Here is a 22891-nt window from a genome sequence, read left to right as displayed (position 1 = left end):
ATGTAGAGAGACAGATGGATTATAAAGTAAAATGAGAAAACTGTTGGAGTGACGGAAATGTTTGTTATCTTGATTGTGGTAATGGTTTCATGGTGCACACAAGTGTCAATTTCATCACGTTATCTACTTTAAATATTATTCAACTATTGTATTTAATGTATCCTAAAGCTATGAAGAGTTTTTTTTAAATGAACTATGGTAGGTGTTGAGTTTATGGAGTTCATATTAATATACTTCTTAGAATGTGAGGGATTGGGAATGAAGGAGGAAAAGGAAACCAGATCAATCTTTCTCTAGTGAAGGCTCATATGTTTCTTTCTATTTCAGCTATTATGCCTATTTACATTTTTTACTTCTACCTCACAGTAAGAAGAAGACACTAGGTTCAAATTCTGTTCTCTAGGAATCCAGTTTCTAAAACTATACATTAATATCTCTTGTATTAGTTTCTTATTGCTACTCTAACAAATAGGCTTACAACAATGGAAATTTATTCTCTTACAGTTCCAGAGGTCAAATTCTCAAATGGGTCTGTAGGGGTGTGTTTCTTCTGGAGGCTCCAAGGGAGATTAGGTTTCCCAGCTCTTTTCTCTTCCAGAGGCTGCCTGCATACTTTGGTTCATGGCTCTCTTTCTCTACCTTCAAAGCCAGCACTGGAATGTCTTTAAATCTCCTTCGTCTGTCTTCGATCCTTCACCTCCCTCTTTTAAGGACCTTTGTGATTACATTGAGGGCCATCCAGATAACCCAGGAAAATCTTCCCACTACAAGATTCTTTTTTTTTTTTTAAAGATTTTATTTATTTGTCAGAGAGAGAGGAGAGCGAGCAAGCACAGGCAGACAGAATGGCAGGCAGAGGCAGAGGGAGAAGCAGGCTCCCCGCCAAGCAAGGAGCCCGATGTGGGACTCGATCCCAGGACGCTGGGATCATGACCTGAGCCGAAGGAAGCTGCTTAACCAACTGAGCCACCCAGGCGTCCCCCACCACAAGATTCTTAATTTAACCACAACTGCAAAGCCTAGTGCCATATGAGGTAACAGTTGCAAGCTCCAGAGATTAGGGCATGCATATCTTTGGAAGCTCATTGTTTAGGCAACCACATATTTCTATAGATTTTCAAAATCTTAGCTGAGCCTGCTGATGGAATCCATTACCATTAGAGTCAGCTTAGTAGCAAATGGTTGTAGCCCAGCAAGCAGCCGGCAGTGTGTACACTGAAGATGGCTAATGAGACCATAAAATATATGTAGAATCTAAAAACATGAACATGATAGAACAAAAGACAGGGAGGAAGTAAACGGAGTGAGCATTTTCTAGGTTTCTTGCATGCTGGGAAATGATCATTGTTCATTGCACATTAACATGGTAAGGATGCATGTCATCTTTAAGGAGCTATAAAAGAATGTGTAACACATAATCTAATAAGAAGAAATAACAATAGGGACTCCTGGGTGGCTCAGGTGGTTGAGTGTCCAACTCCTGATTTCAGATGAATACAGGTGCTGCTCAGCATGGAGTCTGCTTGAGATTCTCTCTCTCTCTCTCCTTTTCGCTGTGCCAATTCCCCTGCTCACTCACGCTCGAGCTCTCTCTCTCTCTCGCTCACTCTCTCTCTGTAAATAAATAAATAAAATCTTTTTTCATACTCAAAATGAAGGCAAAAGAGAAGAGCATAAGGAACATAGGAAAGGAAGGACAAATAAAAATCAAGTAAGATGATAGATCTAATCATGAATATGTCAACAATTATAGTAAATATAAATAGACAATTCGACTTTACAAACAAAGATTAGTGGAGTGCTGCATTTCCCAAATCATCAGCTGATGTGCCCTGGGAACCTCCAGCATCTCAGAGGAGACCCATGGGCTATTTTAAATTTTTGGTGGAAAAACAATTCTGGGTTTTTCTCAGATACTGTGCAACCACTGGCTCCCAATAGGCCTTGGCTACATTAGATTGCAGTAGAGTTCTTTTATTTTTTTTTTTTAAGTAGGTTCCTCTTGGTGACAACAAATCTTTGCAAAACTGGGCTTTTAGCAGTGGCTGTGATACAAGTATCAAAGACAATTTTTGTAGAAAAGAAATGAGGTGGTGGATTACAATTCAATTCTATGGTTTGAGAAGTTGAGCAGTGCTCAGCATCCCACTGAGGAATGGTTGACAGGGTCGCCTCAGTTGGTGAAGTGGCTGATTTAGTTCAGGTCATGATTTCAGGTTCCTGGGATCAAGGCCTGCATTGGGCTCTGCGCACAGCAGGGAGTCTGCTTGAGATTCTCTCTCCCTCTCCCTCCCCCCCACTCGTGCATGCTTGCTCCCTCTCTCTTTCTTGCTCTCTCTCAAAATAAATAAATAAATAAATAACGCTTTAGAACAAAATGAAAAGCTCATCTCTATGTTCACTAGTAAGAGATGCAAACATTTCAACATTATTAAGGTGTTCTGTTTCATTGATCGCATCTATGAAGCACACTGGAGAAAAAGAGGAAGTAAATAGAAGTTTCTCCATTAACTTGGATGTCACTATGGTCTTGGCCTCCAGGTCAGTGCAAAGCCCCGGAACACCTTCCATTTGCCAAGCTGGCAAATGCTACGGACGAGTATGAGTTTCCCATCGGGACATTTCTGAAGTATGAGTGCCGCCCTGGTTACTATGGGAGAGGGTTCTTTATCACCTGCCTACCCAACTCGGTCTGGTCAAGTGCCAAAAACAAGTGTCAGCGTAAGTACCTCTGGACTGAGAACTCTGTGTCAATCAAACATCCGTAGAGCTGAATCAATTGTTCAGATTTTGGAACTAAGACTCGTACGATTGTTAAATTTGCCTCAGGTAGAGTACATGATGCAGTTATCCTTTCTGTCACATCTTCCTACTGCTCTGACTTACTGGCACCTCCATTACAAGGTCACTTCATGAGAAATGACCTTCACAAGGCACAATGCAGGGAAAAGCTCCATTCAGTAGGGGTTTCCCATCGTCACCGTTGAAACTACGTCACCAATGACTCAGAAAAGGGAAGAAAATTGTAGGTGGAGAGTGAATCCCGACTTCGAGATCTCCGATTTAAGCTGGTTGGATGACAAAATAACCACTTCGGTAAAAAGTAAAGTTTGCATTTTTCTGGGGTGCACAACACAGGGAAAAGATCAATGAGGAGGGGAGGTCTTTTCTTGGAAGTGGAGCTTAGTAGGTGGCTGACTCTCGGGCAGTCTTGCTAGTTTCTCTGAATTGGCAAAATCTGCGGAACCACAAATACTTTTCAGTAAACTCCATCCAGGTTGGGACCTTATGTACTTACTGAGAGAAGTTTGGCTTGTTCTATACCCAATCCCCCAATTCTGCTTCTCCCCCATAGGGAGATCATGTGGAACTCCTCCAGAACCCGCCAATGGCAAAATGACCGTACACGGAGACGCCCGGTTTGGATCAACTGTTAATTACGCCTGTAATGAAGGGTGAGTTAGCAGCAGCATCATTTGGGTTGAGAGTTCCAGAACTGTAGCACCAATCTCTAAACAAGCATCTTAGAAAGTCTTCCTGTCCATTCAAACCATAGCAATAAGATTTCTAAGTAGACATGGTGGCTTGAATCCAAGTATTAAACTACATTTGAAAAGACTAAACAAATATTTGAAAAATAGGAAGCACCCGTATCTGTGCTAGAAACTTGGGGGTGGGGGAAAGGATGTCTAAGGCACACCAAATTCATGCGCCTAGAACCAAGAGAAACGTTCACTAAATGGGAAGGACCAGGTCTCTAAAGAAGCAAATGGAACAACCATTAGTGGCTCTGTGCACATATTCACACCCCAAAGCAACAAGAGCTGGAGATGGTGGACTCAGAAGTGGGAAAGAATGACTTGTTTAGGATGATGGAGCCCTGAGGTGCAGAGGCAAATCTTGATTGTTATAGCCCCTCTCCAGAAATGTGCACGGTGCAGAAATTTGCTGTGGCTTATCCTTAAAGGAGATAATCAATTATCTGCTTTGCCTTATATCTTAACTTTTGCTTTAAAAAAAAAACTTATTTATTGCTTACTTAAAAGACATATAATAAAACATAAGTGATCATTAAAATCAGGAAGAAATAAAGTGAACTTCAGGGTATATGCTATCCACCTTAGGAAACATTGCTAGAACCTTAGACGTCTCCACTGTGCCTTTCCCAGTTCCCATTCCTCCACCTCCAGAATCTCTCTGGAAATGTATAGATGTATAGATCAATAGAACAGAATTGAGAACGCAGAAGTAACCCCACACACTTATGGTCAACTCCTTTTCAGCAAGGGTGCCAGGACAATCCAATGGTGAAAGAATAATCTTTTCAACAACTGGTCTTGGGGCAACTAAACAACCAAATATAAACCCACTAAGTAGGAGGAATGAGTATCATGAATCATGTTAACAGATTAAGCCTGAAATATTTGAGTAACTCCACTTGGTCTAGAAGTATAGTAAATATTATGTCTGCATTCCTACATTTGTTTTATAATATCTTCTTTCCCATGTTTTCCTTTTATTCTCATAGGAATGATAGGCTTAATAATGTTCCATTCTCAACCTGTCCTTGTCTGGCTTTACAACCAATTTATCTATATAAAATGAGCAGAGCGTGTTTCTTTTCAAAGCAGGCTGGATCCGTCAATCTTTTTTTCCAATATCTTCTGGTATTTCTGTGTTCTTTTAAATATATTTGAGGCTATGTAATTAGGTGCATGCACACTGAAGACTTCCAAGAGCATTAAAACTTATTATAGTGGGTTGCTCCTTCTTTCTAATAATGCTTTTCAGTTAGTCTATTTGTGTGTACACTTATACTCCTATTATATATTTCATATAACTACATTGCTTTTTGATTATTTACCCACTCTCTTTAAATCTTTTTGACTTTTTACTCTCCTGTGTCATTCTACGTTAGGTGAGTCTCTGATAAATAATCAATAGTTAGAGTTCCTTCATCCAGTTTGATAATGTCTACCTTTTAAGTAAGGAGTTTAATCCATTTGCTTTAAATGTAACTACTAATATTTAAAATTAATGCCTACTACCTGATTTTGTGTTTCTATTTATACCAATTTTATGTTTTCACACTTCCTCAACTTTTGTGTCCATTAGGTTTTATATTTTTTTTCCATTATGTCCTTCACTAGCTTGGAAAATAGAGGCTCTATTTCTATTTATTTAGAAGTTCCCCTGGAAATTTTAACTTGTATACTTGGAAAATGCAAAAGTTAATCCCTACAATTATCTCCCTGCTTGCAACACATGGATGTAAGAAAATTTCAACAAATTTGCATTTGCAAATATAGTCAATAGTACATTGAATTTATGTGACCCCATTCACTTATGAATTTGTGTAATCAATATAGAAAGCTAGAAGTTCAGGGAAAAATGTAAAGGGCTAGCATTCTAGTCCAATGACTCAATCTTGACCTGAAAAAGATGGACAAAAAACATTCAGATGGATCTTAATGGATTTAACCCAGCAGGATAAAAATTTTTAAGACAGATTGAACATTCAAAAATCAATCAACATGATCAACTCTAGAAACAGGCTGAAGAAGAAAAATATATGCCCCTAGCAATTGACAAAAAATGCAGTTGGCAAAATCCAGTGTCAATTAGCCTTGAACAAGTCTGAAATCAAGGTGTCAGCAGGTGGGTTCCTACTGGGAGCTCAGAGGAAGAATCCATTTCATGCTTTTCTCCTAGCTTCTGGTGCTTGTCAGCTGTCCTTGGCATCATGAGCTATAAACACATCATTCCTACCTCTGCGTCTGTTCTCACATGGCTTTTCCTATGTCTGTGTCAACGTTTTCTGTCTGTCTCCTTGTCCAGATTTCCTTCTTCTTCTGAGGACAACGGTGATTGCATTAGGGCCCATGTTAATCCAGTATGACCTCATCTTAACTCTCTTATATCTGCAAGACCGTGTTTCCAAAAAAGTCAGATTCTAAGGTTTCAGGACAGGAATTTGGAGGCACACGAACAGACATTTCACTGAAGAGAGTTTATCGATGGAAATTAAGACCAGGAAAAGATATTCAACTTCATCAGCCCTTAGGAAAATACAAATGAAAACCACAGTGAAACAATACTACACATATATCTGAGTGGCAGAAATACAAACTAGTGAAAACAGCAGATGCTAGCATGGTTGTAGAGGAACTGGATTCCTCGTTCATTGCGGATAGGAACAGAAACTGGTAAACCCTCCCTGGATAACATAAATGAGCTATCAAGCCATGGAAAGCCGGGAGGAAACTTAATTGCATTTTACTAGGTGAAAGAATCCAATCTGAACAGGCTCAATTCTGTATAATTCCAGGGAAGTGGCATTCTAGAAAAGAAAATATGGAGTAAAAAGATCCGTAGTAGCCAAGGGGTAGGAGGAGGGAGAGACGAATAGGCAGATCTCCGAAGATGTTTAGGGCAGTGAAACTACTCTGTGTCATTCTGTAAGGGTGCATCCATGTCAATATTTGTTTGTCTAGACACACAGACTATACGACGCCAAGACTGAACCCTGCTGTAAACCAGGGACTACCGGGGATAATGATGTGTCAATGTAGGTTCATCAGTTGCAAGCCACTGTACCAGTCTGGTGGGGGATGTGGATAATGTGGGAAGGTATGCATGTGTAGGGAAAGGGAGTATATGGGAAATCCCCTGTATCCTCTGGCCAATATTACCGTGAACCCAGAATAGGTCTTCAATATAGTCTGTATAAAAGCTGAATACTTGTAAGCACACTCACATACCCACAAATTAGTACAAACAGAACTGAGGAAGTCCAAATAAATTTGGTGATCATACCTATGTCAGAATCCTAGTTTTAATATTTTACTACAGTTTTGCAAGACATTATCCATGGGAGAAATTTACATTTTCCAAGTCTTATGGCACACTGTGAACAGTTTGTGGCATACTAAGTGAGAATTGCTGCCTTTAACATTTTACATAGGAAATCCGTGTTCAACTTCTTTTGTTCTGCTTGGATTTCCTTTGGTTCTAGTTTGAAGAATCTTAAACATGTTAGGCTTAAATTAAAATGTAGCTCAAAGTAATTAAGAGCAGAGGACCCATTTAGATTAGATATCTGAATAAAGATGTAAAATTTGGGAAAGTGGTAGTATACTATCACAAATTGTGATATATATACTATGTCAAAAATATGTATACATAGTATATGTATACATATATGTACATGTATATACACATACAAAGTATATACCATGTCATACACTATGACAAATGGAAATTGTCCTTCTGAATTCTCCAGGATACACTCTCTTGTAAGTAGCCACTTCAGTAGGAAAATGAACAGGGAAAATAACATTCATTCTTCTTTCCCTCTAGATACCGACTTATTGGTAAGACCTCTATTGCATGCATCATCTCAGGCAAGACTGTCACCTGGGATGACGATCCACCTATTTGTGAGAGTGAGTTGAAGCCGTCCTTGTTCTTACCTTTTCCAATAGATTCTAAGTTTCCCCCTGAAGTTATACAAATCTTAAGTGGATTCCTTTTGTGCATTCTATCCCTCAAAACCCATGGGGTTTCTGGCAACTGTTTCCATATGTTTTTTCCTTATGTCGTGCCTTTTCTGAATCTGGGGACTTAATGCATAAAAGCCTTCAAACCTTAGTTTTCCTTCAGTTAATTCAGAATGACGTTGACTGTGCCACCCCCAGTGTAACAGTCATTCTGCTTGGCAAATTAGTCAAGATTTTTCTAAAGTGATGCTCTCCAAGGCTGGTGAAGCTGTGGATCAATCAACACTCGCACACACGTGGAGGTCCACAAAACCTCTTGAGAGGCACCATGTGCCATAAGCCTCAAAATGGACATAGACTTTGACCCACTTCTTAGAATTTATACTTGGGAGATAAATGCAGACTTTTCCTAGGAATTCACTTTACACTTCTCATTGCTTCATTCATTATAATAGCAAAATTGTTAAGGTAACCGAAATGTTTCCAGCTATGCTTTGGAAGGTATAGGAAGGAAAGTGTCTTGTTAAAAATGACTATTGAGAATTCTTTAAGAAACATGAAATTGAGCCATGCAGAATTAGAAGAGATACATCCAGGGGCACTTGAGAGACTCAGTCTGTTAGATGTCTGACTCTCGGTCTCAACTGAGGTCTTGAGCTCAAGGTTGTGAGTTTGAGCCCTATCCTGGACACCACACTTGGCTTGGAGCCTACTTACAAAAGAAGAGGAGGAGCTAGAGGAGGAAGAAGATGAAGAGGAGGAAGAGGAAGAAGAAGAAGGAAGAGGAGGTTAGAAGGAGGAGGATTAAAAAGGAGAAGAAGAGGAAGAGGAGAAGAAGGAGAAGAAGAAGGAGGAGGAGAAAGAGGAGGAGGAGAAGGAGCAGAAAAAGAAGAGGAGGAGGAAGAATAAGAAGGAGGAGGAGGAGGAGGAGTGGGGAGGGACAGGAGGAGGAGGTGAAGAGGAAGAGGAAGAAAAGGAACTACATCCATATACTGGAATGTTATTCAGCTAAAAATAAGAAAAACAAAGAACAAAGAAACACAATGTCATGGAGAAACAATTAATGATATATAAACAAGTAAATTATACACTTTTATGTGAAAAAAATCAGATGACAAAACAGTACTCTGGATAGATCTCTTTATTTAAATGTAATACACCTATATCTATTCCTAGATTTTCATCTTTATTTCTAATTCTTTAACCTTTCTTATACTAATCTTTGCTGAAAGGCTTCAAGCCTCCTTGGTGAAGGTGGGACGAAACTTCAGTATACTTTCTGGCCGTGTAGCAGCATGCTTTCTCAAGAAGATAAAAAAAAAAATTAAAAAGAAATAAAAGAAGAAGAAGAAGATCCTATCTTCTATTCGTTTGAGCTGCTTTGAGTCTGTCCATAGGCTCCCAAGTCTGGGAACTGGTTGATGAATAACCATTACTTTTTTTTTTTTTCAGTGATTCAATCAGAGGTAGATTTTTTCTGCTTGTAGCCATCAAAGAATACTTAACTGCACTCTTCATCTATTTCAGTTTTAGAGGATCCACAACAATTAGCCAGGGACAGAGATCTCTGCAGGCAAGTCACTCTGATCTCTGTTTCAGTTGCCCTGGCTATTAAGTGCTGCCACTTGGCTCCTGCCAGCCTGAGGTCCTTTGGTCTCCACTGAATTCAGGAAACCCAGATCAATAACAAAGCTCCCAATGTCACCAAGGTCATTCCCAGCCTACAGAGAATAGCCATCAGAGAGTCTGTCAAGAATACGGAAAATTCCCCAAGAATGTATTTCTCAAAGCCTTGGGTGAAAGGATAACAGGTCTCTCTTTGAACACCCCACCCCCCCCAGGCACATAGTTAAGGGTGGACAAACAGGGCTCACTAAGCCCACTCTGGCATTCCTAAATCCATAAGTCATAGGATTTCTTCCTCAGGACTACACTAAGAAAGGTCCTGTATTTCGGCTTCATTTAATGTAGGTCAACCTCTAACACAGTGAATTCACAGTCTTAATTCTTTTTCTTTTTGGGGATACCTTCTTGCCGGTCCTAATTGGTGCCCCCCTCTTTCCCCCCCAAACACCACCCCAACTCCAGTTCCAGGTCTTTCAGGACTTAAATCAGGTTAAAGAACCACAATTATGGTGAAGTATTAAGGGTAGGTAGGTCCTGAGGAAGTTGAGCAGTCCCTGAAATTGGAGTTGCCAGATTTAGTAAACAAAAAGACAAGATAGCCAGTTAAACTTGAATTTCAGCACAGCAACACATATTTTTGTATTCTAAATATGTGCCTTGCAGTATTTGGGATAGACTTATATATAGAACTAGCTTTCATTGTTTTTCTCAAATTCAGATCTAACTGGACATCTGTGTTCTTCTGGCAACCCTACCAGGGCAGCTACTCAGGACAGGTCATTACAGGTTCTTTGAGCAAAGGGAGGCTTACCTCCTCACACAGGGGAGGAGGGGCTGCTGCTTCTAGCAAAGGAAGCTCAGCAGAATTTCCAGGTACAAGGTATCCAGCATCCTTAGAATCTACCCATGTATCTCCATCTCAAATTTTATTTATATGTTTAAGATTTTATTTCTTTTTTGACAGAGAGAGGGACAGTAAGAGAGGGAACACAAGCAGGCAGGGGGAGTGGGAGAGGGAGAGGGAGAAGCAGGCTCCCTGCCCAGCAAACAGCCCCATGCAAGGCTCCATCCCAGGACCCTGGAATTCTTTTTTTTTTTTTTTTTTTTTTTTTTTTTTTTTTTTTTTAATATAAACAGGACCCTGGAATTCTAACCTGAGCCGAAGGCAGACATTTAAGGACTAAGCCACGCAGGCACCCCTCTCCATCTCGATTTTGAGAGTCCTCCTTCTCTTAATCAATGCTCAGACTTTAACATAAGAAAGGCTAAGTTGTGAAGTCAATTTACTTTGGAATCCAGTCACAGGATTAGTTGTTGGATTTGTTCTTCAGAAATCTGGGCTCTGTAGCTAAAACACTGCAAGTTTCTTTTTGGGCAGATAATAGAAGCGTTCAGAGGCAGACCCTGAGCAGTAATTTAAAGCACTTTCTTTCCGTTAAAGTCTTCAATGCACTTAAAAGTAACCAACCAACAAACTCTTATCTTCCTTCCCTCCCTCCTCCCCTCTCAGCCTCCCTTCCTTCCACTCCCTCCCTATTTCTTTCATATACTGGCTAGGAGCACCACTAACATATTTGATGTTGTTGGGGATACAACATTGATATTGCTGGGTATCCTGCTCTGGTTCCCCCTCTCAAAGTGAAAGTTCCAAATATTTCACCATTAATGTAGTATTTGCTCTAGGCTTTTTGTAGATCCTCATTTTCAGGGAAAGGAAATTCCCTAATATTCTTCATGGCTAAGAATTTTATATCATTAAGTTATGTTGAAGTTTATCAAGCACTTTGGCTACATATCAGGAAATAATCATATTGTTTCTCCATTACTCTCTTAATGGAATGAATTGTTTTCATGACTTTTTTTTATGTTAGTTTTTGAGGTAGTGTTCCATGATTCATTATTTGCATATAACACCCAGTGCTCATTTCAATACATGCCCACCTTAATACCCGTCACCAGCCTAACCCATGCCCCTCACCTCCTTCCCTCTGAAACCCTCATTTTGTTTCTTTGAGTCCATCGTCTCTCATGGTTCATCTGCCCCTCTGATTCCCCTCCCCTTAAGTTTTCCCTTCCTTCTCCTAATGTCCACTATGCTAGTCCTTATGTTCCACAAATAAGTGAAACCATGTAACAATTGTGTTTCTCTGCTGGACTGATTTCACTTAGCATAATCCCCTCTAGTTCCATCCATGTCAATGCAATATTCATCATTTCTGATGGCTGAGTAATAATCCTTTGTGTGTATGAACCACATCTTTATCCACTCATCTGTTGAAGGGCATCTCAGCTCCTCCCAGAATTTGACTATTGTGGACATTGCTCCCAGGAACATTGGGGTGCATGTGACCCTTCTTTTCACTACATCTGTATCTTTGGGGTAAATACCCAGTAGTGCAATTTCTGGATCATAGGGTAGCTCTATTTTTAGCTTTTTGAAGAACCTCCATAGTGTTTTCCAAAGTGGCTATGCCAGCTTGCTTTCCCACCAAGAGTGTAACTCAACCATTCTCTTACACCAAACACAAAGATAAACTCAAAATGGATGAAAGACCTCAATGTGAGACAGGAATCCATCAAAATCCTAGAGGAGAACATAGGCAGTAACCTCTTCGACATCGGGCCACAACAACTTCTTCCGAAACGCGTCTCCAAAGGCAAGGGGGAAAAAAGCAAAAATGAACTTTTGGGACTTTGTCAAGATAAAAAGCTTCCGCACAGCAAAGGAAATGGTCAACAAAACTAAGAGGCAACCCACGGAATGGGAGAAGATATTTGCAAAGGACATTACAGATAAAGGGCTGATATGCAAGATCTATAAAGAACTTCTCAAACTCAAACCCAAAAAACAAATAACCAAATCAGAAAATGGGCAGAAGACATGAACAGACACTTCTCCAGAGAAGACGTACAAATGGCTAACAGACGCACGACAAAATGTTCAACATCATTAGCCATCAGGACAATTCAAATGAAAAGCACATTGAGATAGATGCCACCTTACACCAGTCAGAATGGTCAAAATTGACAAGGCAAGAAACAACAAATGTTGGAGAGCATGTGGAGAAAGGTGAACCCTCTTACACTGTTGGTGGGAATGTTTTCATTACTTTTTGAAAAGCAAGCTGATTTTGAATTCTAATCGTACCTTCTTGGCATAAAACGACTTGGTCATAAGATTTTATAATTCTTTTATGTTGTTCAATATATGTAATATATTTTAGATATTTTTCAGATATAATTTATGTATCATAAGACTTACTCTTTTAAAGTATAAATTTAATGATTTTTATTGTATTCATGAAGTTGTGAGACCAGCATCACTAATTCTAGAACACTTTTATCATTCCATTCCTATTGTTTTTAGAGAGATTAGACTGTAATATTTTTTCTGAAAAGTCCTTAGGAGGGTATTTTTTTTCTTTCAAGATTTTCTTTCTCTATTTGACAGAAAGAGAGAGAGAGCATGCGAGAGCATAAGCAGAAGGACCAGGAGAGGGATAATGTAGACTCCTCACTGAACAGGGAACCCAACACAGGGCTCAATCCCAGGGTCCCGGGATTATAACCTGAGCCAAAGGTGGATGTCCAACCGACCTTAGGACCTTTTGATATCAAACTTATCATGATCTCATAAAGCCAGCTCATAGTTTTCCGTATATTTGTTTCCCTATAAGAGTTCGGGTAATACTGGCATTATTTCTTCCTTAGATATCTGAAAAAATTCACCCATAATGCCATATCTCCTGGAGTTTATGCTGTTGGGAAGTCTTTTTTCCAGCACATTTTTCATACCCTGTAGACTTTTTATTTATTGAAATATATATGTATATGTATATACCTATATATACATATACACATAATACAGTACACAATATTAATCTTTTAGTTCATTGACTCTTTGCTAAGTGAACACCCGCATGTAAACAGCACTCAGAGAAGATATAACCCGTTTTACCACCTCAGAAGCCTCCCCTATGCCCTTTCTCAGTTACTGTCTTCCCAAAGTGACCATTTATGGGGTTCTATCACCAAAGCTTAGTTTTGGCTCTCTTGAATTTTACATTAAAGGAATCAAAAAGCATGTACTCTTTTGTGTCCAGCTCCTGTTAAATGATATGTGTAGGAGATTTATTCACGTTGTTGCATGTAAGATTAACTGGATCTTTTTCATTGTATTATATTTCATTGTGTGAACTTAACAATTAATTCATAAATTCAGCTGTTTATATGTCAGTTGTATTTTATGCGTGTGCATAGGCAATAAATGTACATATATACACACACATGTAAATATTCAAATGTTTATATATATGCACAGCTGGATAAAAGGTTACATGTTCTATGTAAACAGTGTTGACATTTCTATAAGTGGAATTGTTGGGTATGAACGTGGTCAGTCTTAGTAGATCCTGCCCAAAGATTTTATACAGTGAGTGGACAAATTTACTCTTGCACCAGAGGCATATGAAAGGTCCAGCTGTTCCATATCTCTGCCAACCTGGTATTTATCACATGTTTAAATTTTAGCTGTGCTGTTGCTCACTGCTGCTTTCATTTGCATTTTCCAAAAGACTGAGGATGCTGAGCATCTTTCATATCTTTGTGTAGTGCCTGTCCAAAACTTTCTTCCAATGTTTACCAGTTTGTGTGTCTCTTTTATTGTTTTGAGAAATTCGTTATCCATTCTCAGATTTTCCAATAAGCCTAATACACATATTTTCTTCAGGCTAAAACTCATCCTTTGCTTTCTTATGATGTTTCTTGATGATAGATAATGTGCACTTTACTAGTGTCCTTTAATAAGACTTACTATGTCTATCCTTTCTGGCCACTACTTTCTGTGTTCTCCATAAGAAAACTTTGCCCATCATTTAATCTTTCAAGTTAAGTCTGTGATTCATCTCAAATTAATTTTTTTATGGTGTAGAGTCTGGTCAAGGAATTTGTTTGCTCATTTTGTTTCTTTGTTTTTCCTAATGGATAGGCAATTCATCTAATATTTTTTTAATTTAAATTCAATTAGCCTACGTATAGTACAGCATTAATTTTGGATGTAGAGTTCAATAATTCATCCGTTGCATATAATGCCCAGTATTCATAGCAGTAATATCCACAATAGCCAAACTGTGGAAAGAGCCAGGTTGCTCCTCAAATGATGATGGGATAAAGAGGATGTGGTACATACATACAATGGATTATTACTCAGCCTTTAGAAAGGATGAATAGCCACCATTGGCATCATCATGGATGGAACTGGACGAGATTATGGTAAGTGAAATAAGTCAAGCTAAGAAAGACAATTATCGCACGATTTCACTCATATGTGGAAAATAAGGAAGAGCATGGAGGACCATTGGGGATGTAGGGAGAAGTGAATGGGAAGAAATCAGTGAGGGAGACAAACCATGAGAGACTCTGACTCTGAAAAACAAACTGAGGGTTACAGAAGGTAGGTGGGTGGGGTGATGGGGTAACCAGGTGATGTTTATTAAGGAGCACATGTATTGCGATGAACACTAGGTATTATACACAACTAATGATTCATTGAACACTACATCAAAAACTAATTATGTTGGTATTTGAACATTATGAGAAATAAAATGACACCTGCAAAAACAAAAACAAAAACAAAACAGCAAAGAAAAAGTTTGTTTCCTAGAGTTGAGACACTTCATGGTTTGTCTCCCTCTCTGATGTCTTCCCATTCAGTTTCCCTCCCTTCCTTTATGATCCTCCATGCTGTTTCTTATATTCCATATATGAGTGAAACCATACAATAATTGTCTTTCCCTGATTGATTTATTTTCCTCTGCCTAATGCCACATCTTTTTTCTCCATTCATCTGTCTATGGACACCTCAGCTCTTTCCATAGTTGGGCCATTGTGGACATTGTTGCTGTAATAGCATTTATTTAAAAAACCATTTAAGAAAGACTGGTTCGAGGGCCATCTGGGTGGCTCAGTGGTTTAAAGCCTCTGCCTTCAGCTCAGGTCATGATCCTGGGGTCCTGGGATTGAGCCTTGCATTGGGCTCTCTGCTCCATGGGGAGTCTGCTTCCTCCTGTCTCTCACTGCCTGCCTCTCTGCCTACTTGAGATCTCTGCCAAATAAATAAATAAAATCTTTAAAAAAATGAAAAAAGAAAAAAGAAAGACTGGTTCCCATAGATCACAGGGCAATAGTATAATACCCTAAATCAGGTGACATTATAGGTGGGTCTCATTTCAGAGAGGTTCTGCTCCACTGGTTGCATTATCACACTGTTTTCATGACTATAGCATAAATTACCAGATATATATGGTACACAAGATACCTGCTGGTGTATCCTCTAACCATATACTTCTTCCAAGATTTATTTGGTAATTCTTGGCTCTTCGTATTTTCAGACAAAATTTAGAATCAGCTTGTCAGTTTCCACAAAAAGAAACTTACTCAAATTTCTGTTGACTTTCTATGGATTCCATAGGTCAATCTGTTGACCACTAACATATTTACATTTTTGAGTTGTAAATTCATGAACATGATATATTTCACCATTTCTGAAATTTCTTTAGTTTCTCTCCATAATATTTGCCAATTTACATTTTAGAAAATGATGTAAACATAGAAATGTAACATTGGAAAATGTAACATTTCCTAATTATTTCTTAAATATGCAATAGTTTGAGCTTGGACCCAACAATCTTGCTAAATTTACTTATAAATGCAATAGTTTATCTGTATATTCTTTTGGGTATGCTGCATAAATTATCATGTCGCTGATAAATTATTATCCTATGTTTAATCCCTTTCTTTCTTGTATTTTTTTAATCATTTTGTATTTATTTTCCACATAACAGTATTCATTGTTTTTGTACCACACCCAGTGCTCCATGCAATCCGTGCCCTCTCTAATACCCACCACCTGGTTCCCCCAACCTCCCACCCCCCCACCTCTTCAAACTCTTCAGATTGTTTTTCAGAGTCCATAGTCTCTCATGGTTCACCTCCCCTTCCAATTTCCCCCAACTCCCTTCTCCTTTCTAACTCCCCTTGTCCTCCATGCTATTTGTTATGCTCCACAAATAAGTGAAACCATATGATAATTGACTCTCTCTACTTGACTTATTTCATTTAGGATAATCTCTTCCAGTCCCGTCCATGTTGCTACAAATTTGTGTATTCATCCTTTCTGATGGAGGCATAATACTCCATAGTGTATATGGACCACATCTTCCTTATCCATTCGTCCGTTGAAGGGCATCTTGGTTCTTTCCACAGTTTGGCAACCGTGGCCATTACTGCTATAAACATTGGGGTACAGATGGCCCTTCTTTTCACTACATCTGTATCTTTGGGGTAAATACCCAATAGTACAATTGCAGGGTCATAGGGAAGTTCTATTTTTAATTTCCTGAGGAATCTCCACACTGTTCTCCAAAGAGGCTGCACCAACTTGCATTCCCACCAACATGTAAGAGGGTTCCCCTTTCTCCACATCCCCTCCAACACATGTTGTTTCCTGTCTTGCTAATTTTGGCCACTCTAACTGGTGTAAGGTGATATCTCAATGTGGTTTTAATTTGAATCTCCCTGATGGCTAGTGATGATGAACATTTTTTCATGTGTCTGATAGCCATTTGTATGTCTTCATTGGAGAAGTGTCTGTTCATATCTTCTGCCCATTTTTTGATATGATTATCTGTTTTGTGTGTGTTGAGTTTGAGGAGTTCTTTATAGATCTTGGATATCAACTTTTGTCTGTACTGTCATTTGCAAATATCTTCTCCCATTCCGTGGGTTGCCTCTTTGTTTTCTTGACTGTTTCCTTTGCTGTGCAGAAGCTTTTGATTTTGATGAAGCCCCAAATGTTTATTTTGGCTTTTGTTTCCTTTGCCTTTGGAGACATATCTTGTACTGGCATAAAAACAGACACATAGACCAGTGGAACAGAGTAGAGAGCCCAGATATGGACCCTCAACTCTATGGTCAGTTAATCTTCGACAAAACAGGAAAAAATATACAGTGGAAAAAAAGACAGTCTCTTCAATAAATGGTGCTGGGAAAACTAGGCAGCTATATGTAGAAGAATGAAACTCGACCATTCTCTTACACCATACACAAAGATAAACTCAAAATGGATAAAAGACCTCAACGTGAGACAGGAATCCATCAGAATCCTAGAGGAGAACATAGGCAGTAACCTCTTCGATATCAGCCACAGCAACTTCTTTCAAGATATGTCTCTTTCTTGTATTTTTATCTGTTTCTATTGCTTGACTGTGTTGGCTAGAACCTCCAGTACAATGCTGAATGGAAGAAATGATACTGAGGTTTTTTGTTGTTTTTTTTTTTAGCAAATAAAAGTCTGTATTTTTATTTTAGGGGGCATTCTGTATGCCCAGTTAAATCTGAATTTCAGATAAAAACCTTTTTTTTTTTTTTTTTTGTAATATAAGTATGTTCCATACAATATTTTTTTTTAATTTTATAAACATATATTTTTATCCCCAGGGGTACAGTCTGCGAATCGCCAGGTTTACACACTTAACAGCACTCAACATAGCACATACCCTCCCCAATATCCATAACCCCACCCCCACCTCCCAACCCCCCTCCCCCCATCAACCCTCAGTATGTTTTGTGAGATTAAGAGTCACTTATGGTTTCTCTCCCTCCCAATCCCATCTTGTTTCATTTATTCTTCTCCTACCCCCTCAACCCCCCATGTCGCATCTCCTCTCCCTCATATCAGGGAGATCATATGATAGTTGTCTTTCTCCGATTGACTTATTTCACTAAGCATGATACCCTCTAGTTCCATCCACGTCGTCGCAAATGGCAAGATTTCATTTCTTTTGATGGCTGCATAGTATTCCATTGTGTATATATACCACATCTTCTTTATCCATTCGTCTGTAGATGGACATCTAGGTTCTTTCCATAGTTTGGCTATTGTAGACATTGCTGCTATAAACATTCGGGTGCACGTGCCCCTTCGGATCACTACGTTAGTATCTTTAGGGTAAATACCCAGCAGTGCAATTGCTGGGTCATAGGGTAGTTCTATTTTCAACATTTTGAGGAACCTCCATGCTGTTTTCCAGAGTGGTAGCACCAGCTTGCATTCACACCAAAGGTGTAGGAGGGTTCCCCTTTCTCTGCATCCTCGCCAGCATCTGTCATTTCCTGACTTGTTCATTTTAGCCATTCTGACTGGTGTGAGGTGATATCTCATGGTGGTTTTGATTTGTATTTCCCTGATGCCGAGTGATATGGAGCACTTTTTCATGTGTCTGTTGGCCATCTGGATGTCTTCTTTGCAGAAATGTCTGTTCATGTCCTCTGCCCATTTCTTGATTGGATTATTTGTTCTTTGGGTGTTGAGTTTGCTAAGTTCTTTATAGATTTTGGACACTAGCCCTTTATCTGATATATCATTTGCAAATATCTTCTCCCATTCTGTCAGTTGTCTTTTGGTTTTGCTCACTGTTTCCTTTGCTGTGCAAAAGCTTTTGATCTTGATAAAATCCCAATAGTTCATTTTTGCCCTTGCTTCCCTTGCCTTTGGTGATGTTCCTAGGAAGATGTTGCTGCGGCTGAGGTCGAAGAGGTTGCCGCCTGTGTTCTCCTCAAGGATTTTGATGGATTCCTTTCTCACATTGAGATCCTTCGTCCATTTTGAGTCTATTTTCGTGTGTGTTGTAAGGAAATGATCCAATTTCATTTTTCTGCATGTGGCTGTCCAATTTTCCCAACACCATTTATTGAAGAGGCTGTCTTTGTTCCATTGGACATTCTTTCCTGCTTTGTCGAAGATGAGTTGACCATAGAGTTGAGGGTCCATTTCTGGGCTCTCTATTCTGTTCCATTGACCTATGTGTCTGTTTTTGTGCCAGTACCATGCTGTCTTGATGATGACAGCTTTGTAATAGAGCTTGAAGTCCGGGATTGTGATGCCACCGACTTTGGCTTTCTTTTTCAATATTCCTTTGGCTATTCGAGGTCTTTTCTGGTTCCATATAAATTTTAGGATTATTTGTTCCATTTCTTTGAAAAAAATGGATGGTACTTTGATAGGAATTGCATTAAATGTGTAGATTGCTTTAGGTAGCATAGACATTTTCACAATATTTATTCTTCCAATCCAGGAGCATGGAACATTTTTCCATTTCTTTGTGTCTTCCTCAATTTCTTTCATGAGTACTTTATAGTTTTCTGTGTATAGATTCTTAGTCTCTTTGGTTAGGTTTATTCCTAGGTATCTTATAGTTTTGGGTGCAATTGTAAATGGGATAGACTCCTTAATTTCTCTTTCTTCTGTCTTGTTGTTGGTGTAGAGAAATGCAACTGATTTCTGTGCATTGATTTTATATCCTGACACTTTACTGAATTCCTGTACAAGTTCTAGCAGTTTTGGAGTGGAGTCTTTTGGGTTTTCCACATATAGTATCATATCATCTGCAAGAGTGATAGTTTAGACTTCTTCTTTGCTGATCTGGATGCCTTTAATTTCCTTTTGTTGTCTGATTGCTGAGGCTAGGACTTCTAGTACTATGTTGAATAGCAGTGGTGATAACGGACATCCCTGCCGTGTTCCTGACCTTAGCGGAAAAGCTTTCAGTTTTTCTCCATTGAGAATGATATTTGCGGTGGGTTTTTCATAGATGGCTTTGATAATATTGAGGTATGTGCCGTCTATCCCTACACTCTGAAGAGTTTTGATCAGGAAGGGATGCTGTACTTTGTCAAATGCTTTTTCAGCATCTATGGAGAGGATCATATGGTTCTTGTTCCTTCTTTTATTAATGTGTTGTATCACATTGATTGATTTGCGGATGTTGAACCAACCTTGCAGCCCTGGAATAAATCCCACTTGGTCGTGGTGAATGATCCTTTTAATGTACTGTTGAATCCTATTGGCTAGTATTTTGGCGAGAATTTTTGCATCTGTGTTCATCAAGGATATTGGTCTGTAGTTCTCTTTTTTGATGGGATCCTTGTCTGGTTTTGGGATCAAGGTGATGCTGGCCTCATAGAATGAGTTTGGAAGTTTTCCTTCTATTTCTATTTTTTGGAACAGTTTCAGGAGAATAGGAATTACTTCTTCTTTAAATGTTTGGTAGAATTCCCCCGGGAAGCCATCTGGCCCTGGGCTTTTGTTTGTTTGGAGATTTTTGATGACTGTTTCAATCTCCTTACTGGTTATGGGTCTGTTGAGGCTTTCTATTTCTTCCTGGTTCAGTTGTGGTAGTTTATATGTCTCTAGGAATGCATCCATTTCTTCCAGATTGTCAAATTTGTTGGCGTAGAGTTGCTCATAGTATGTTCTTATAATTGTCTGTATTTCTTTGGTGTTCGTTGTGATCTCTCCTCTTTCATTCATGATTTTATTTATTTGGGTCCTTTCTCTTTTCTTTTTGATAAGTCTGGCCAGGGGTTTATCAATCTTATTAATTCTTTCAAAGAACCAGCTCCTAGTTTCGTTGATTTGTTCTATTTTTTTTTGGTTTCTATTTCATTGATTTCTGCTCTGATCTTTATGATTTCTCTTCGCCTGCTGGGTTTAGGGTTTCTTTCTTGTTCTTTGTCCAGCTCCTTTAGGTGTAGGGTTAGGTTGTGTACCTGAGACCTTTCTTGTTTCTTGAGAAAGGCTTGTACTGCTATATATTTTCCTCTCAGGACTGCCTTTGTTGTGTCCCACAGATTCTGAACGGTTGTGTTTTCATTATCATTTGTTTCCATAAATTTTCTCAATTCTTCTTTAATTTCCTGGTTGACCCATTCATTCTTTAGAAGGATGCTGTTTAGTCTCCATGTATTTGGGTTCTTTCCAAATTTCCTCTTTTTATTGAGTTCTAGCTTCAGAGCATTGTGGTCTGAAAATATGCAGGGAGTGATCCCAATCTTTTGATACCGGTTGAGACTTGATTTAGGACCAAGAATGTGATCTATTCTGGAGAATGTTCCATGTGCACTAGAGAAGAATGTGTATTCTGTTGCTTTGGGATGAAATGTTCTGAATATATCTGTGATGTCCATCTGGTCCAGTGTGTCATTTAAGGCCTTGATTTCCTTGTTGATCTTTTGCTTGGATGATCTGTCCATTTCAGTGAGGGGAGTGTTAAAATCCCCTACTATTATTGTATTATTGCCGATGTGTTTCTTTGATTTTGTTATTAATTGGTTTATATAGTTGGCTGCTCCCACGTTAGGGGCATAGATATTTAAAATTGTTAGATCTTCTTGTTGGATAGTTCCTTTGAGTATGATATAGTGTCCTTCCTCATCTCTTAATATAATCTTTGGCTTAAAATCTAATTGATCTGATATAAGGATTGCCACTCCTGCTTTCTTCTGATGTCCATTAGCATGGTAAATTCTTTTCCACCCCCTCACTTTAAACCTGGAGGTGTCTTCGGGTTTAAGATGAGTTTCTTGTAGGCAACATATAGATGGGTTTTGTTTTTTGATCCATTCTGATACCCTGTGTCTTTTGATTGGGGCATTTAGCCCATTAACATTCAGGGTAAGTATTGAGAGATATGAATTTAGTGCCATTGTATTGCCTGTAAGGTGACTGTCATTGTGTATTGTCTCTGTTTCTTTCTGATCTACTTCTTTTAGGGTCTCTCTTTGCTTAGAGGACCCCTTTCAATATTTCCTGTAGAGCTGGTTTGGTATTTGCAAATTCTTTCAGTTTTTGTTTGTCCTGGAAGCTTTTAATCTCTCCTTCTATTTTCAATGATAGCCTAGCTGGATATAGTATTCTTGGCTGCATGTTTTTCTCATTTAGTACTCTGAATATATCATGCCAGCTCTTTCTGGCCTGCCAGGTCTCTGTGGATAAGTCTGCTGCCAATCTAATATTTTTACCATTGTACGTTACAGACTTCTATTCCCGGGCTGCTTTCAGGATCTTTTCTTTGTCACTAAGACTTGTAAATTTTACTATTAGGTGACGGGGTGTGGACCTATTCTTATTGATTTTGAGGGGGGTTCTCTGAACCTCCTGGATTTTGATGCTTGTTCCCTTTGCCATATTGCGGAAATTCTCTCCAATAATTCTCTCCAACATACCTTCTGCTCCCCTCTCTGTTTCCTCTTCTTCTGGAATCCCAATTATTCTAATGTTGTTTCGTCTTATGGTGTCACTTATCTCTCAAATTCTCCCCTCGTGGTCCAGTAGCTGTTTTTCCCTCTTTTGCTCAGTTTCTTTATTCTCTGTCATTTGGTCTTCTATATCGCTAATTCTTTCTTCTGCCTCATTTATCCTAGCAGTGAGAGCCTCCATTTTTGATTGCACCTCATTAATAGCTTTTTTGATTTCAACTTGGTTCGATTTTAGTTCTTTTATTTCTCCAGAAAGGGCTTTTATATCTCCCAAGAGGGTTGCTTTAATATCTTCCATGCCTTTTTCAAGCCCGGCTAGAACTTTGAGAATCATCATTCTGAACTCTATATCTGACATATTACCAATGTCTGTATTGATTAGGTCCCTGGCCTTTGGTACTGCTTCTTGTTCTTTTTTTTGTTGTGAATTTTTCCGCCTTGTCATTTTGTCTAGATAAGAGTATATGAAGGAGCAAGTAAAATACTAAAAGGGTGGCAACAACCCCAGGAAAATATGCTTTAGCCAAATCAGAAGAGATCCCAAATTGTGAGGGGGAGAAAGGGGATAAAAAGGGGTTCAGAAAGAAAAAAGAAAAAAAAACTATTAAAAAAAGAAAGCCGATAAAGAAAAAATATAAAAAGAGGAAAAATATATATATATATTAGATAAA

General features: G+C 38.8%; 1 protein-coding gene across 1 annotated transcript in view; it reads left to right on the top strand.

Moving 5' to 3' along the window:
* The window catches only part of CR1 (complement C3b/C4b receptor 1 (Knops blood group)), a 193589-nt gene that overhangs the window by 127587 nt on the left and 43111 nt on the right, over positions 1-22891 (top strand). Inside the window, 3 exon segments of the mRNA XM_047705076.1 lie at positions 2542-2721; positions 3356-3455; positions 7360-7445. Of these exon segments, the coding sequence (XP_047561032.1) occupies positions 2542-2721; positions 3356-3455; positions 7360-7445 (366 nt within the window).

This window comes from Lutra lutra, chromosome 15 (genome assembly GCF_902655055.1).
Source record: "Lutra lutra chromosome 15, mLutLut1.2, whole genome shotgun sequence".
In the NCBI taxonomy this organism is placed as follows: Eukaryota; Metazoa; Chordata; class Mammalia; order Carnivora; family Mustelidae; genus Lutra; species Lutra lutra.
This window is presented reverse-complemented; position numbering and strand designations above follow the sequence as displayed.